Raw genomic sequence first — 16,829 nt, 5'->3', positions numbered from 1 at the left:
ACTGTTCATTCTCTCCTCACAAGAACCTCACCAAGCCAAGAGTTCTGAGATAGTTTTACCATTTTTCCAAGAGGAATTATTGTTGGCAGGGTAATTACTATTGCTGACTTCTGTAAATCACCACAGAAGGTGAGCTCATGAAATGTTGTTTACTAGAGGTCTTCATAAATGCATGTGGTTTCCTCCTCCTACAGCAACACTACCATGAACTGAAAGACTAACAAGCAAAATAGGGAAGGGGAAGCTGGAAGAGCTGATACACACCTGTCAGCTGCATACTCTCCCCATCTCCTGTGCTGAAGGGGTTCAGATCAGAAGGTGCACCACTGGGCTGGCCAGCTGACAAATAGGTTTGCTCTCCTGGGCACTCGTTTTTGACTGAAGTGTCACTGGGCAGAGGAGCGGCTTTGTTGCGATTTGCTAGGAAGCAAGAGCTTGGTGATGCAGTGAAGGTGGCTTTGCTTGCATCTGAAAGGGAAAATGAAAACCCTTGTTGGCTGTTATATATCCTCACTGCACATAAATTCTTTTTGTATCATTTTCCCTCACCACAGATCTACATCACTCAGTATCAGCCCCTTACTGAAGCCATCATAGTGAACGTACGAATCCGATTCATTCCCTTGAAGTAAATGTCAGCAATGAAGACAAGAAAGAAGACAAGAAAGACAATTAAGAGTGAATCAGGATTGACATTTCATCCCAAAAAATTAACAATGGCAACTTTAGAATGCTTGAACTCTCTTTTCATATTTATACCTAGTGAAAAGAATTTGTTATATCAAGAGTTCTTCAGCTTTTTGCAGACTGTTGATGAAGACACTTTTGCTGTTCTTCAGAGGAAACCATGATTTTACCTTATGGTTTCAAGTACTTCACCTAAATACACAAGGATAAGGCAACTGTCACACAGGACAAGTTTTTCTTCTGGAGGCTGAATTGAAAGAAGTGCAGCATCTACTGTCAGACAAATTCAATGCACATTTCTTGTAGCAAAGTGCAGATTTAGAGTAACAACAACCAAAAAGTTAAGGATTAGCCAGTGCTAATGCTAATAAAAAAAAAATTCTGCAAGTTTCTGAAGTTTCACTGGATTTTTAAGGATTAACTTGGACTAGAAGTTGATCCTAATCAATCTTCATTTTTTATAGCAAAGGACCTGGAATAATTCCAAACGGTCTACCTTTGAAGGAGCCTTGTAGACTGGAAATGTTAAGGATACTGTTTTCAAATAATTTTATTTCTCTTCCACATAGTAATAATTCAGCCACAGTAAACAGGGTAAATGGGTAAATTTACCCATGGTAAACAGGGTTCCAAAGTTGGGTTCCAACACTGAAGGGATATTTGCACTTTGGTAACATTTAATAGATTCCTAATTCAAGCTGTAATTACATATTTAAACTTTGGGGAAAAACTGGACTAGGAATTCCTGCCCTTTTTGCTACTTATACCTCTTTTCACACTTCAGTTCATGGCCCTTCAGATGTACCTACAAGTCTTTGCTGCATCCAAGATAATTTCAGTGATCCTTACTACTTTTCAACAAAATGTTATAAAGTGAATTGTGGCAAGAAGGTGGGAATGAATTCCTGAGTGAGTGGTCACAAACTTTTCAGGTGAATTTGACAATGTTGCACATAACCACACCTTCAGGAGAACACAGTAAACTTGCTTCTGCTTAAACAAATACAACAATTTTGAAACATACCAGAGTACATGCAAAAGAACCAAGCTCTAGTTACCTAAATTCTTCATGTATTTGTCCAGTAGATTCTGGAGTTCTTGTTCTTTGTCATTGTTGAACTGTGTCTCCATGGCAAGCAGGATGTACTCATCCAGTAACATGCGGATCAAATGAAAAGAACCTTTTGGAGCAGAAAGAGAGAGAGTAGCTGAGTTATCTTTGTGACCATCTCTCACCACTCCGCAAGAAGCCAGTGAAACAAACAAATAATTGTGGACTTTAAATGACCTGGCAAGACCAACAAGGAATAGTGCCTAACTTCTAGCTCTAATCTCTCTTTGCACTGGCCCACCTAGCTCAATTGTTTACTGTCCTGTAGGCTATTTGACCACTAATTACATCAAAGAAAAATACTGATGAAAGTGAGACATGCTTTATACTTGAAGAGAGCACACAGTGGAACTAGATAAGGCTGAAGTCTGCTAGAATGCCTCTGCTCTATTTCTGTTTGCCTTGTGCTAAATAACCAGACAATAACTGGTAAAGTGTTTGACCTTATTTCAAGGATATATCACATTAAAAAATGTATGTGTCCCTACAGTCAATTCAAATACCCTCTGAATTTTAGATAACAATGTACCTATGCCTAAACATATGAAATAACATACTGGAGTTTGTTTCACTTGTTCTGCCATCTTCTCTCTTATATAATGTTCTTTCTGAGTGTTCCTAAAAATGCAAACATTCCTAAAGATGCATGTGTGAGCCTTAATTTTTAAAAGCCACAAACACTGTTAAATTGATCATCTTCTGATTCCAGAATTAAGTGTGTGGTGACTGCCAAATTCCTTTTGCTTTTATTAAAACATACCATGCACAAGAACTTACGTACAATAGTGCTTTTTTTACCAAACTGACCCACAGGTAAAACCAATAATTTAAATAATTTGTCTCTTATACTGAGATATGCAGTCATTGCTATATTAAAACAAACAAAGTTTCTAGCATTTAAATGTCAAACCAATATCAAAACAGCAATTCAAAAGAAAAAAATACCTTTCAAAAACAAACACGTTGATCTGTGACACAGATCAACAGCAAAATATTGCCGGCATTTACTGTGAAATATCGCTTAGAAAAATACACCACACAGTATTTGTGGCTTTGATCAAAAAATTTTCATATTAGGGTAGGCTCCTCAGCACAGGAAATGGTGGAAAGCTGGTAAGTGCTTAACATATATGTACAAAATGCAAGTGTTTTTACAAAGCTCAGGTACCAAAACTTGACGCGTTGTTTAGGGTTAGGTTATGCATCACTCGAGCACCAAAAAAGCTCCATTTCAGAAGGAAGTCCTGAGCTCTCTTCTTTAAAGACCTCCCATTTTGCTTGCTTGCCTGAAAGAGAACAGTAAAATAAAGTTAAGTATGCTCACTTGCTTTCTGTCAACAGGACAGAAGAATTAAATACCCTTGAGAGTTCAAGGAGTCCTTGACTCAGGCTGATGTGGCAGAGTGAATCAAGCTGCCTGATTCAAACTATCTCCCTGCTGTGTGACCTAACTTGGTAAAACAGAGCAGCCTTCCCTCTTTCCAGTGCAACCATAGAATGTTGTCTGTCAATGTAGGATGAAGAAAACTGCTTACTGCTTAGTCCATGATGGTACATAAATTATTCTATATTCTAGTATTAAAGGTGTCAAGTGTTCTATATCTATACAGGGAGGGAAGGGAAGGGAAGGGAAGGGAAGGGCAGGGCAGGGCAGGGCAGGGCAGGGCAGGGCAGGGCAGGGCAGGGCAGGGCAGGGCAGGGCAGGGCAGGGAAGGGAAGGGAAGGGAAGGGAAGGGAAGGGAAGGGAAGGGAAGGGAAGGGAAGGGAAGGGAAGGGAAGGGAAGGGAAGGGAAGGGAAGGGAAGGGAAGGGAAGGGAAGGGAAGGGAAGGGAAGGGAAGGGAAGGGAAGGGAAGGGAAGGGAAGGGAAGGGAAGGGAAGGGAAGGGAAGGGAAGGGAAGGGAAGGGAAGGGAAGGGAAGGGAAGGGAAGGGAAGGGAAGGGAAGGGAAGGGAAGGGAAGGGAAGGGAGCTCCCATCCTCTGGCATTGTTATTCCATAAAAACAGTGAATAGAAATTAGTCTTTGTTTTTTAATTTAATCTGTATAATATTGGTCAGAATTTCTCTTACAGCATAGCATGTTACTATCATGATGATCAAAGTGATGCTTTTCATACTGCTCATTTCATACAGTCACTTTGCTCTGGCAGGGATTTGTTCCTGTGGTAACATATGCCCTGTTACTTTCTCAAACAGCAAGCAGAAAGAAGCTGTTGTTTGAGTTTGACAGTAAGCCACACTTTAGCACGAACAGAAGGCAGACAGCAGTGGAGGGATTACATGTTCTGTAAATGATTAGCTTCTGCTCAAGTCGACCTAGCTTCATATCAAAACTTGTTGGTACTTCTTCCCTTAAGTATAAGAAAACAATGCTAGGAACTATACCTGTTAGCTTTAGCAATATGGTAACACATAGCAGATGCTGAATGGAAAATTGCTTCACCTTTTCTGCCTGACTTGTTTATCAGGAATTGTTTTCTGAAATTATAGAATGAAATTGAGACCATAATCACTTCAGTCTAAAATAAACTGATATTACTCAGCTTCAATGGGATTTTTTTGCCTAGGAAGATTTCTGTGTATGTGAGGACTTGCTTTGGCTTTGCTGCCCTGAGTCATCCAAAGTTCCTCACTGTGCTGCTCACATGTCAGCAATTTTTAGGAAACTCAGAGTACCTTAAAACCAAAGAAACTATCACTGCCCTCATTGAAATTTGGGAAAGCAGGTGAAGAAAGGAAAAAGGGCATGCCTATGGTTTTCCTATAAGTGACAGTCTCTCTACTGCTAGCCAGTTGATGCTAACTGGACTGTCTCATCCTTTTGCATCCATCCATATCAACATCCCACCTAAAATGATGAACAAGATATTGCATTTTCAGATTTAAAAAGTCTGATGAGAAGACCAGTGTTCAGCTATTAGCCAACAATATCTAACATCTTATTCTACTAGCTTACAGTCATTAGAGTCACAAACTGGGTAAATATCTTTTACTTAGCTATAAGTCAAAATCCTTCCTTTTGTTCTGAGCTGTAGTTTATTAATCCCTACATAACTACATGCATATAAAATAGTTGTAATGCATCTTGGTAATTGAAGGTGGGCAGGGAAATCCCATCAAAACCATCAATTACTGTGTTAAGCACTGTAGAAAGCTACAAAACTGTATCTTCCATCTTGAAACATGGAAATCCTTCAGAAGGCTAGTTATTTCTCAATTCTCCTGCTGCAGTAACATACACCACCCAAATGCCATGGAAGAGAGAATTGCTCTTCTAAGAAACAACTTCTCCTCGCCCTACTCAGGGCAATCCCCCTGTGATTCTGCAGGCACACATAAGGTGGGAGGGTTTCTGTCATGTACAGTTTGTGAAAGCGCTAACTTTAGTGTTATAGTTACAATACTTCCTAGTTTGTCACACATAAAAGACCACTCAGCATGATTAATTTGAATATCACTGGAATCTTTGACACCAAATGACAAACTTCCCTGTCACAGTAAGGAGATAGGAGCAGAGATGAAAATTCCTTGTGAAAAACCAGTAGGACTGCATAAAGAGCAAGCAGAGTAGGATTTGGTCTGAAGTCAGGCAGAACATTTGAAAGGTACCTTGATAACCCTTTGCTCAACCACAGTATCCAACCATTCAATAAATGATTCCACAGTGGCATTCTTCTTTAGAAGGTCCTTCAGTTCTTGGAACACTGTAATAGAGTCATCTACCATGTAAAAAGGAGAACATATCATCGCACTCTACTCTGAACATGAGAAAAAGCCACTCACCAGCCATATGACAATATTGTAGCGTGGAAAGGAAAATCAAAGAATTAGAGCAGTGAAGAAATAAGTAATTCCCCAGCAAAGCAAGCACACACACATCCATCACACACATATATTTTAATTACTTAAGCATTACAATGATAAAGGTTGTAAGACAATGAAGTTTTGTAAGAAAATAAAGCAAAAGAAGAATATTTTATTTTTCATTCTTTTGCAGATTCAATCTTAAAAACTTTTCTAATACTACATTTACTAGTAAAGCTTTCTCTGTACTGTGGCAGATTTGCAGTGTCTTATATTTCCTTTATATTTTACAAGTTTCTCACAATAGGATATAAAGTTAATCTCCTCAATTCCCATTTTCAAAAAAGGGCCTGAATGACTAATTATTCCTATTTTTTTAACCAGTGTGAAAGAAGACCAAGACAAACAAACAAACAAACCCCCCAAAAATCAACCAATCAAAAAAAAGAAAAAAAAACTACAAACAAAACAAAACACCAAAACCAAAACAAAACAAAAAAACTATCAACAAAAAAAACCCCACAAACAAACAAAAAAACCACACCAAAAAAGCAACCCTACATAAAAAAAGTAGGAAAGGCGCAACTCAAATGAAAATGTGAATAGGATTGTGAATCATTAAAGAGAACAAACTCTCATAATCAAAGTAATAATATTTACAGGATGACATATTGCTATTCCTTTCAGCTCTTGAAACTCTGATCAACATGACTTATGACAAAGTTCCCTTTTTAATACAGAAAATGGCTATATCTATTTTTCAACAACGTATATGAAAATCAACTACCTCAAAATTTATACTTCACTTTATTCTGTGTACGAAAATAGCTGCTACACTAAATAGAAAATTACATATATTTTTAAAACTCCACTTTCAGAAGAAAATATGATTAATTAAAAAAAAAAAGTAAACAAGTTCAAAGATCTATTACATTAAGCCATAATGAAATGGAATTTTGGACAAATCTTTCAAGAACTGATCTGTGCAATATCCCCATATAATTAAGACCAAGTTTCAAAAGAGATTTGCAATTGACAGGTAAATGTATTTTTCAGCAACCATTTAAAGTCATCTAGTTAGGATGACTTTCCAGCACAAGCATCTTTTCTAGTAGGACATGCTAGGGCAAGCAATTGGTTTTCTTAACCTACTGAAGTTTATGGTAGACTAGCTTAGAGAATGCAGAGTCTATGAGTGCCCTGTCTCAGTCAGTCCAAGTAGACTGCTTTGGCATGGAATGAAAGAATTAATGACTTTTAATGGTACGAATATATCACCATGGACTTACATTCACTGTAGACTTCCCCATCAGAGTCTGTGCTCCCTGAAACTGCAAGGAGGGCCTGAGAACCAATACTATTCAAATCAACTTTTTCAATATCTGACACCATGGAATTCACCACATGCTGATCAAAAAGAGCAGGCCGAGCAATCTGCAAGAGAAAGCAAGGTAAAATGCTGAGACTCTGTTGTGGTTTTGCCCCAGCTGGCAGCTAAGCTCCACATAGCCACTTACTTACTCTCTACCCTGCCAAGGGATAGGGAGACAATTAAAAAAGTAAAACTAGTTTTAAAAGCGTTGGTTATGTTAAAAACAGTTAATTTGGTTTTTAAAAGAAATAATAAAAATAAAACCAACAACAATAATAATTTGAAGGTTTAAAAGAAACACCAAAAAACAACAGAGAAAAATATAGTCCAACAAAGACCGGTGACGCAAATGAAAAACTCTGCTCACCACCAAATGACCAATGCCCAGCCAGACGCCTAAGCAGTGGTCCCCTGCCAAACTTTCCCCCAGTTTTATTGTTGATCTGTGGTATGGAAAATCCTTGTGATCAGCTGGGGCCAGCTGTCCCAGCTATGTCCCCTGCCAAATTTTTGGGCACCTCCAACTCACTTGCTGGCAGGGTGGTATAAGAAGCAGACACACGCTGCTCAGTTGTAACTAATACAGCTCTGACTTATCAACAGTTTCCAGTACAAATCCAAAATACAGATCCATACTATGATCAACAAAGTTAACTCTATCCCAGTCAAAACCAATACAGGCCACCCAACGGGTGGAGGATCACCCAAAAAACTGCTCGGAGAAGAATCTTACTATGTTTTATTTTATTGTCATGGCTGCATTTATCACAGATCAGATGAGGTAATTTCTCTTTCATTAGACTCCTGATGCTCTTCTAATGTGCCTTCGTATCAGATTATCTTCACAAGATCACCCATATGCTGCTTTTGTATTTATGAAAAAGAAAACTAAGTCAAGATGAATCTGTGGTGTGTTTACAGTTATTCATGAGGACTACCAACTCCATGTCCAAGATGCTAGCATGAAGGAAGTTCTTCAAAAGGTGTTGTATTCTTTTGGATAATCTCCAAACCCATCACATGGAGGTGACTCCTAATTGCAGATACCTGTATCCTAACAACATGGTCTCAGAGTCTCCAACTACCTGTCCCTCCCATTTTTTCCTTTCACTCAAAACTCAAAAAGAAGTAGAACAACATGGACAAGGCAGCAAATCTTTGCTAAGCAAGAAAGATCATCCAGTATTTTCCAATCTGGTACTAAACAAAATACACATATATTCCACTTAATCACTTCATTGAAAAACCGTTCCTGTGATGGCAGTTCATTATAACCATAGTCTTTGCTCTCTTTTCTGGTACAAAAGTTTGAAGTTCTAGTCAGATCTATTTATGGTCACTTTCTAATTTCATGGTTAAAACCCCAAAATTTAAGTCTTCCATGGCTGAAGGTCAACCTTGAAAAAATAATGCATTGTATCTCATAGCCAGAAAGGTACACTGAATACAACTGACACAATTTTAAATGTATAATCTTATTCTGTTTACCTGTGCCAGGTGTAGGAATGATGTCTGTCGTTTCAGGGAGGAAACAAATCTTCGTGCAATAGGCAATTTCTTATCTATCAGGCTTTCTGGTAGATTTTCCAAAGAGGAAGCAACCCACTGTTCCCAGTTTTTTGCAAAACTTCTTATATCTGCCAGTAAACTATAAGGGAAACAAAAAGTCATTTAGACAATTGCCAAAAAAATTTGTCTGGCATTAGTTTAAATAATTTGGTTTCAGTCTATGGCTAACAGACTTCTTAACATATCTGGAAATTCCTCCTCAGGTGTTACCAAAAGAAACAGGAAATGATCAATCATTGATCTATGCATTGTCTACATTTAGATATATATGTCCTCTGGGAAAAATTAGTGTCTGGGACACTAAAATGCTATTTAATATTTTAAGGCTGTTCTATAGCTGCCCTCAGAGCTGACACTATTTTGTCACACATAGTCTACGGTTCTAAAAATGAGCATAAATACTGCAACGAAATTTTTCTAGAATACAGAATTAATGGTATTTATCTGGAATGTGCCTAAAAATCAGAAGGTACCATGATTGTTTTCAAATACCTACCTTTCTGGCATTTCTTGCATTGTTGCAGGGATGAGTACATCTGTAAGAACCTTCAAAAAGTTAACAGAAAATGACATCATGCTTACACTGGCCATTTATTCATTCATTTATGCCTATCTTGTCTACTTAGATCGCAAAGTGATAAGTACAGAAAATTTACAGAGAATAAAGTCATTCAACTTACTGTCCAGGTTGCTATATGCCTGGATTTTTCCAATCACTATTAGACAGGAACATATGAGACATTTACATACTTCGATAGCACCCGTTGCCTATATTATTGTATATCTTCACAACAGTAAAATGAAGAACAAACCAAACAAGACATGCTACCCCCATGTCTTAAGATAGGGAAAACAGTAGAAGTGAGATGCAGAAACACTTTGTCTTTTCTAGCATCTCCAAGTCACTGTAAAGCACATACGCAAGCATCTCCCAAGTCCTTGAATGTTGTTGATTCTTCTTTCTACCAAATTGGACATGGCACTGCAGGCATTCAGAGTTTAGCCATAGAGTTCCCTGTAGCTAAGTATGGTATGGAACAGTTCTGGCAAAAAACTGTGCCATCTGGCATGCCCCCTAGGGAATGTTACTGTGGAAGACAAAGGTGTTAAAGAATGTTCCAGAAATCTCTTTTCTCTGTTAATGTAAATAGTTCATTAACAATCCGATGCAATTCCTTTTTCCTTCTGTTAGCTGTGATGTCAAGAATATCTAAGATGATTATAGACAATAAATAGTGAGAGACAAAGAAGAGGCACAACAGCAAATTTATGAATTTTTGAGAGATTTAATGTTATTCTACTTATAATTTAATGCTCCTCTAGTATTTCTTCTTCTGTCACATTAAATCTATCATAAAAAAAGTTAATATTGAATCTATTGAGACAACACATTTAGAGTAGGAAAAACCTCATAAACTCAAGGTACATTATAATCTCTACAAGTAAATGACCCATCTCCTGGGCAGTAATTTGATGCTAATTACCTTTGCTATTGCTATTTTAATTACTATGCTAACTAAAGCACTTCTTATTTTACAGCTTTACATGCTCCTAAGAAATACATATTTTCATCTTTTCTGGATTTCTCCCCTATGTTCTTGTCCAGTAAGAAAGACAGATTACAATAAGGCATCAGAGCTAAAAAGCTTGAAGTCTTTTGCTTTGACTGGTTGGTATTTACTATTAAGCCAATAGTTATTTCTTCTTATCAATATGTGATATGGAATTTGTTAGAGAGTCGCTTATATGAGAATCCTTTTCTATTTCTATGGCATGTCCTATCAGAGCAACTTGAAGTACTTTGCATCTACTAAATAATCATCTGATCTGACTTTCCAAATGAAAAACTCAGAAAACTTTTGTGGCATTATTTGGTTTTTTTCCCAGCACTCTGTAACTTATTCCTGACCTTGCAACACTCCTAAGGGTCACTTAGTTTCATCTATTTATGTGGTTATGCTATGAGCTAGATCAAAGAATTCATAAGGTACAAAAACTCTGTGTAACAAGTATTCCTTAAATTTTTTTTTTAAACCCAGACCAGTTTAGAGTGTAGTACTTTTGCTGGTACATCTAGCAGCAGGGGAATAGAAATGAAAGGTAGCCAGCAGGAGGGGCAAGAATGTCTTAACCATTAAGCATTATTCCAGCTTAGTAACATGAAACCGTGGCCTGACATAACCTGTGAGCAGCAGACTGGCATGTGGAATCACCTTTCCGGTGCACCACAGACTCGCTTTTCTGGTAGAAATTACAATAATCTTTTCAGTGAAAACAAGGCTTCAGTTTTCATCCAGGATTACCTTAGTCAGCCTTGTCAGAGAGCACATGAGCATTTCTTTCAGCTACATTCAAGCAAGCAGGTCAGAGTTTCACTGTTAGTGTGCTGCCCGTGGTCACACCTCAGGTGTTCAGCTGAGCTGAGACTGGAGTTCAGCTCTTATAGGTGCCCATTTTGTTTCTTGATTTCAGCTATTTCCTTGCTGATTTACAGCAGAAAGCAGTGATGGCATTCTGTCATTCTATCTTTTTACAGATGCAGAAGCAGTACTGTGGATGAGATTATTCATGTAGCTAAATTCTTAACTTACCTTATACAGTATTGAGTCACAGACACAGAAAATGTCAATGATGACAGGATTTTCAAGCAGGGGAAGAAGATGGTCAGGCATTCCTTGCCAAAAATGTAATAGGAAATGCTGGATCTAAAGGAATAGGAACCAGATTCATAGACATAAATCATGCTTTCTTGCCCTCCCAGGCATATGTATCAAGTGTGTGTGTTCAAACAAACTTACCTCTTCAAAGTTCCCATTAATTGCATTGTCAAGGACACACTGACAGTGTGTTTTGTACATCATGATAAGAGTATCTACCTGTTTTGGAAGAAAGAAATATTAAACAGAGTTTCTTAACTCTTTCCTTTACTGCTACAGTCATCTATGTTTCTGCTTTGTGTAGCTAGTATTTAAACACGTAATATAAACTGTATTGCAATGCATATTAACAAATAGACAGCCTGTATATCCAGAAGTGATGAGGATGTCACTCATCTCTAGTTTTATCAACAGCTTTATGTCATTACTATTCAAGCATTATTTAAGTCATTATTTAAGTCAAGCACTGATTCTGTGGTCAGACATGTAGCATCTGAACCTGTATACACTGTGAAAATGTGGATAATGAAGTAAGGCAATAGCTAGATTAGTCAGTCAGATGGTAAAGTAAATCCACCTTCCTGAAGCTAAGATTAATCCCAAAGAGCAGTGCAAGTTAATCATTAGGCTACTATAGGCGTCTATGAGTGTTCTGAAACCTCATCTAGTTGGACAAATGAGAAAATAGCTGCCAGTCATTTGGTCAAAGTTTAATCACTGCCTCACATGAACTGAACTTTTAAAAGCAGAACTCCCTTTCATCTCATCAAGCTACTTTATCTGAATGGAGTGTTCCCATATTGAAAAAAAAAAGAAAAAGGTAATTAATTTTAAAAAATTGTAGCAAATTATAAGACAAGAAATATGCAAAGTATTTTAAGGAAGGAAAAATGCAAACCATTCTTATGGTCCTGAATCACAGAAAGTTTGTCACAGCTTATGAACTTCTCCAGCAAAACACTATCAGATTTCGAATGAACCTGGTGCCATCTTATTGCAATAGGTTGAGGATGCAGATTTCTTTGAAAACAGACCTTTCTGACTTTCAGAGCTGCTTCTCTAACTACACATCTTTGAAAAGCAATAGCAAAGTGTGAGACTCAAGAAGACTTTAATTGTTTTTGAAAGGAGTTGATGGAAGTATAAAGGTTAATCTCCAGAAATACTAAATATAGGAATTACCCATCTATTTTAGTGCAGACTACTGTATTTATGGACTCTCCAGACATCTGAGTTGCAAGCAACTCATTAAGAGTTTAATGCAGGAGTCAAACTTCATGTATGGGCTATCTTCAACAGAGTACCTAAATATCTTAGTTTCAATAACCTTAGGTCAGATTTGCTGACGGAGGGAAAAGGCAATATAAAAAGAAAACAGGAAATAAAGAGAACAATAAATAAGGAAAAAGCAGCAAGGAAAGAGAATGCAGGAGACACAGAAATTCATCTTTCCCAATCTCCTCATAACTTAGTAAGTCTGTTCCCAGACAGTCATGCACAAGGCTGCTGAGCCAAAAATGAAGAGAGAATGAAATGTAAGTTTTTCTCCATTGCTGGAGCAGTCAAAATCCGTTTGTTTATACTGCTGTGTTGGGTCTTCATGGAACATCAAACATTTGTCAGATTTAAATTTAATGGGCATGCTGTCTGTATGAGAGATGTCACTTCACTGACAGCAACTATAGAAGCATGTGGTGCACACTGCTGAGTATAGCAGTTCTTGTGCTTTCTTTAGGAACGGTAAGATTTCCAGCTAAGAGGGCTCCTTTTGTTTAGCTTCTCCCTACAGGAATCCTAGGCTTCACTACTTTCTCAGAGCAAGCTTAGGAGGAGGGGCTCGCAAAACAAAAGGTTTTAAAGTACCGTCTCAAACTAGTCATCATTATCACCTGCACTGAAGACTAAATAGAAAAGTTCAAAATGTCTGTCAAAGGATTTCTAGCACAGTGTAGCAGCTTATAAGGTGACAAGAAATAACAGACCTAACAGGCAAAGAGTCAAAGATATAAAACATGAGAGATACTTCCAACTGAAGAGTTATCCTTAGGATAAGTAACACCAAGTATTGGTCTGAGGAATGATTTAAGTAATTTTAAAATAACTCAAACATGTTCAGATTTTCAGTTGTTTTCCAAACAATTAATGAGAGTAAAATTCAATTATTTGTTGTGAATTATTTGTTCTGTTCTAATCAGAAGAAAATTTACCTTAAATCCAAAGGCATTTGTAAAGAATACAACTCTCAGTTATTTGTTTGTTTTGCTCTCCCCGTCTTACATACCATCAGTTTGTAAAATAGTGGGTCAGTTAATAGGTAAATAATTCAACCACCTTTCCTTGGAAAGCCAGTTAATCGGTGTTAGTAAAGGTTTGCCCCCTCTATAAATCAGTCACCTCTGTTTGATTATGGATATTTCTGTCTCTTTCATGTCAATACCTCAAAGGCTAAGATATGAAGAAACATTCTGTGGCAAATTTTTGATCTCTAAGACAGAAGAGAAGGAGCTCACTTTTTACCTTGTCTTTAGAAATGCACCCTTGAAGCAAAAGGTGTTGAGCACTTGGAAACTCTGGGAGAAGTGTTCCAGTTTTGGAACTCAGAGAATATTTACGAGTAAAACCACCCTGAAATGGAAGGGAACAAACAGGAACATTGGAACCGCTAATACTGTTTCATCTCAAATCAAAACTTCACACTAAACTTGTATATTATTTTCTGAATCTCTCAAGGTTACGCAATACTTGCATTCTGACAATCCTTCAAAAATGCTGATGCTGATCCAGATCTGGACCCCAGGTCATGAAGGTTATTAAATATGTATCTATATTTAAACTCCACTGAACACTCATAAGGTCTCAAATGCTGTATAATTTCCTACCCCTTTGCCTACAGGTAGATTTCACTGAAGTGGGAATGGAAGGTATATAGTGCAACATATAGTGTAAAAGTGTGCAAATTAGCCTTTTTCTGTAAATGTTGACTCAATCATTGAAGGTCAGTTTCAAGTGAAATTCTCTAAGTTACTGAATTCAGAAAACCATAGCTGTAATTGACTTATTCAACATAAACATAGCCCTATTTTATAGTGTGATATGTCTGACAGAACAGGCAGCAAAAAACTAAAAGCATACATATGATGTATAAACTATTTTTCCCTGTGCTATCTACTATTCAAATACATAAAACGTTCAAAGTAAAAGAAATTGTAGAAATTTAGAAACATTAGTACTTTTTCATGTCAATACTTTTGCAGTGTTGTAATTGCCTATCAGTATAAGGCGGGTTGTGGTTTTTTTTTTAGCAGGAGTAATCTTAATGATTTTATTATGCAATTACCCATGAAATATATTAAAAGCTCTGATTAAAAGGGATTCGTTCATTTTAAAAAGGCAGTGATGGTGGTGGGAGGTTTAAGAAGATAATCTGCAATGTTTTTTACCTTGCTAATGGACTTATATGACTCTGCCTCAGTTCTAGGCTTAATATTTTAACCTGCTGCCACTTGCCCTTTCAATTTAATGCCATCTGTTTCTAATGGCCATTTAACATTAAGATAATGACAGTAATATTATCTGCCTAATTAACCATGCAGACTCTAATGGTGCACTAACTGGTTTAGATAAAAGAATTTGCTGATATCTCCCCCTACAGAGAGAATACTAGAAAATGTGATAAAACATACCAGAAGTAAACAGTGTCCCTGGCACTCAATAAGTGTTCATTCAAATGCCATTTACTCAGTATATTTAGACAATCAGTGCTTTAACATCTTTTCAATGTCTTTATGTTCCTACTGAGAATTACACCTTATGCAATTGTTGTGAATCTTTTTGCAATACCTAATTTCAAGCAAACGAGAAAGGACATATCTACCACCTGTTTACACTAATGAAAATATAATGCTAACATTTCAGTACACTGAGATTATTATAATTCAGTTTTGACCATGAAAGACTTTTTTTCTCTTAAGACTTGACTCAATAATTTCAGACAATACTGAGCCAGACAATCAAGAACTTACAATGATGTGCCCTTTCTCTTATCTGACTTATCTCTGAACATTTTTTTCTGGGAGAAAAAAGGAATTTTGGGTCAGAAACAAGAGACATTTGTGAGGTTGTCACTTCCAAGGCAGACTGGGAATGCCACATCAGAGATGGAAGAAAATATCCATCCAAAGGAACAGATATGCCAAAGGAACGAGATATATTCCATCACAAAACTCTGAACGAATGAATTTTTCATTAGTGCTCAGAATATGTTGGGGATATCCCATGGCATAGCATTATCTTTTTTTGATAAGATAGCCAATTATCTGAACAGGGAAAATGCAACAGATCTAATCTATCTGAACCTCACTAAAATACTTGACATGGTGTCACCACGGGAAATGATCAGTTATGCTGGTGAGAGTGGGGATTAGAAAAGAATGTAAAAATACTTAAGAAACTGACTCTAGCTGAAATGCTAACAAGTTGTGTTGACAAGGAAACTACTGTGTTGAAAAGGGATTGAAGTGAAAATTCCCAAAGATCAGACTTGGGGCTGATCTGACTGAGCATTTCATAGATTAAACTGGTTGACATGAGCTAATGAAATCATCAATAGAGGAAGACCAAGAGGTCATGTAGAAAGACATGGATGGCTTTGAGATAATGGTAATAAGGGGGATGAAAAAAAATAGGGCAAAACTACATTCTCAGGGACCAATAAAAATGTCTGCTATCAGCTAGGACTTGCTTATCTAGAAATGAAAAAGGGGAAGGGCTTACTGTGTATCAGTTGATCACAGAAGGTATATTTAGTCTAGTAAACTAAATGGTGTCAGGAAACATTCCCAGGCAATACTAGAACAATATTACTCAGAATGGCCTCTGGCATTCTTTTGGCCCATGCCAATTAGCAGTATCCCAAACACCTCCAGTCATATTTCAACATGTACTGCACATTAGAGATATTTCTTCATGGCAATGTGGCAGAGATGTCCCTATGTCCTTTGCAGGTTCAGGAGTTTAATAATATGGATGCAAGATATTCTATGCCAGTTGAACTCAGTACCAAATAAAAATACTGTGAGCATTAACCTTTAATGCACAATAATCCATAATTTCCTACTATAAATATGACCAGAATGACAGTGACTATACCATAGTACACAGTAGTGAAAACGTAGAGTTGTGGTGCGCTGGAGAACAAAAAGCAACAAACCAGATACGGTTGTAGGGTGCATCAGAAGAGACATTTCCAATAGGAATTGAAACATAGCATTTTTAAGACTTTATGATTTATTTTACTCTAAAGATATTCAAATCATAACAAGTACAGTGGAAGGCTATAAGGCTGATAAGAAGTTACTCAAAGCTGCTGTTTGTCCTATCCAGCGAGTAAAAGCAGCAAAAAGACACAATAACACAATGTCATGAAGAGCAAAAAATAGAGAAAGGCAATACTGACTAGGAGGCACAAATTTCAGTTCATTTAAAAAAAAAATTCTTTTCAGCTTCCAGTCAGACATATGACATTCTGAAAAAGCCCTCCTGCAAAAATAACATGTAAAAAAATAAAGCCAGAGCTTGGTCCTTTGCTTATATATGGTTATGGGTAACTTGATTGCAATGGGAACCCTAAAA

The 16,829-nt window shown here is 37.1% G+C and overlaps 1 protein-coding gene and 1 long non-coding RNA gene across 3 annotated transcripts in view; both read right to left on the bottom strand.

Moving 5' to 3' along the window:
* Nucleotides 1–16,829, bottom strand: part of LOC136359053 (uncharacterized) — a 945,479-nt gene that overhangs the window by 492,062 nt on the left and 436,588 nt on the right. The window lies entirely within an intron of this gene.
* The window catches only part of RFX6 (regulatory factor X6), a 32,868-nt gene that overhangs the window by 2,865 nt on the left and 13,174 nt on the right, over nucleotides 1–16,829 (bottom strand). Inside the window, exons 7-16 of the mRNA XM_066314327.1 lie at nucleotides 13,716–13,823; nucleotides 11,340–11,417; nucleotides 11,133–11,246; nucleotides 9,038–9,087; nucleotides 8,461–8,620; nucleotides 6,890–7,034; nucleotides 5,406–5,515; nucleotides 2,967–3,084; nucleotides 1,746–1,868; nucleotides 265–468 (exon numbers count right to left, since the gene is read on the bottom strand). Of these exons, the coding sequence (XP_066170424.1) occupies nucleotides 265–468; nucleotides 1,746–1,868; nucleotides 2,967–3,084; nucleotides 5,406–5,515; nucleotides 6,890–7,034; nucleotides 8,461–8,620; nucleotides 9,038–9,087; nucleotides 11,133–11,246; nucleotides 11,340–11,417; nucleotides 13,716–13,823 (1,210 nt within the window). The remainder of the gene's footprint in view (nucleotides 1–264; nucleotides 469–1,745; nucleotides 1,869–2,966; nucleotides 3,085–5,405; nucleotides 5,516–6,889; nucleotides 7,035–8,460; nucleotides 8,621–9,037; nucleotides 9,088–11,132; nucleotides 11,247–11,339; nucleotides 11,418–13,715; nucleotides 13,824–16,829) is intronic.

Source organism: Sylvia atricapilla, chromosome 3 (assembly GCF_009819655.1).
Source record: "Sylvia atricapilla isolate bSylAtr1 chromosome 3, bSylAtr1.pri, whole genome shotgun sequence".
NCBI lineage: Eukaryota > Metazoa > Chordata > Aves > Passeriformes > Sylviidae > Sylvia > Sylvia atricapilla.
This window is presented reverse-complemented; position numbering and strand designations above follow the sequence as displayed.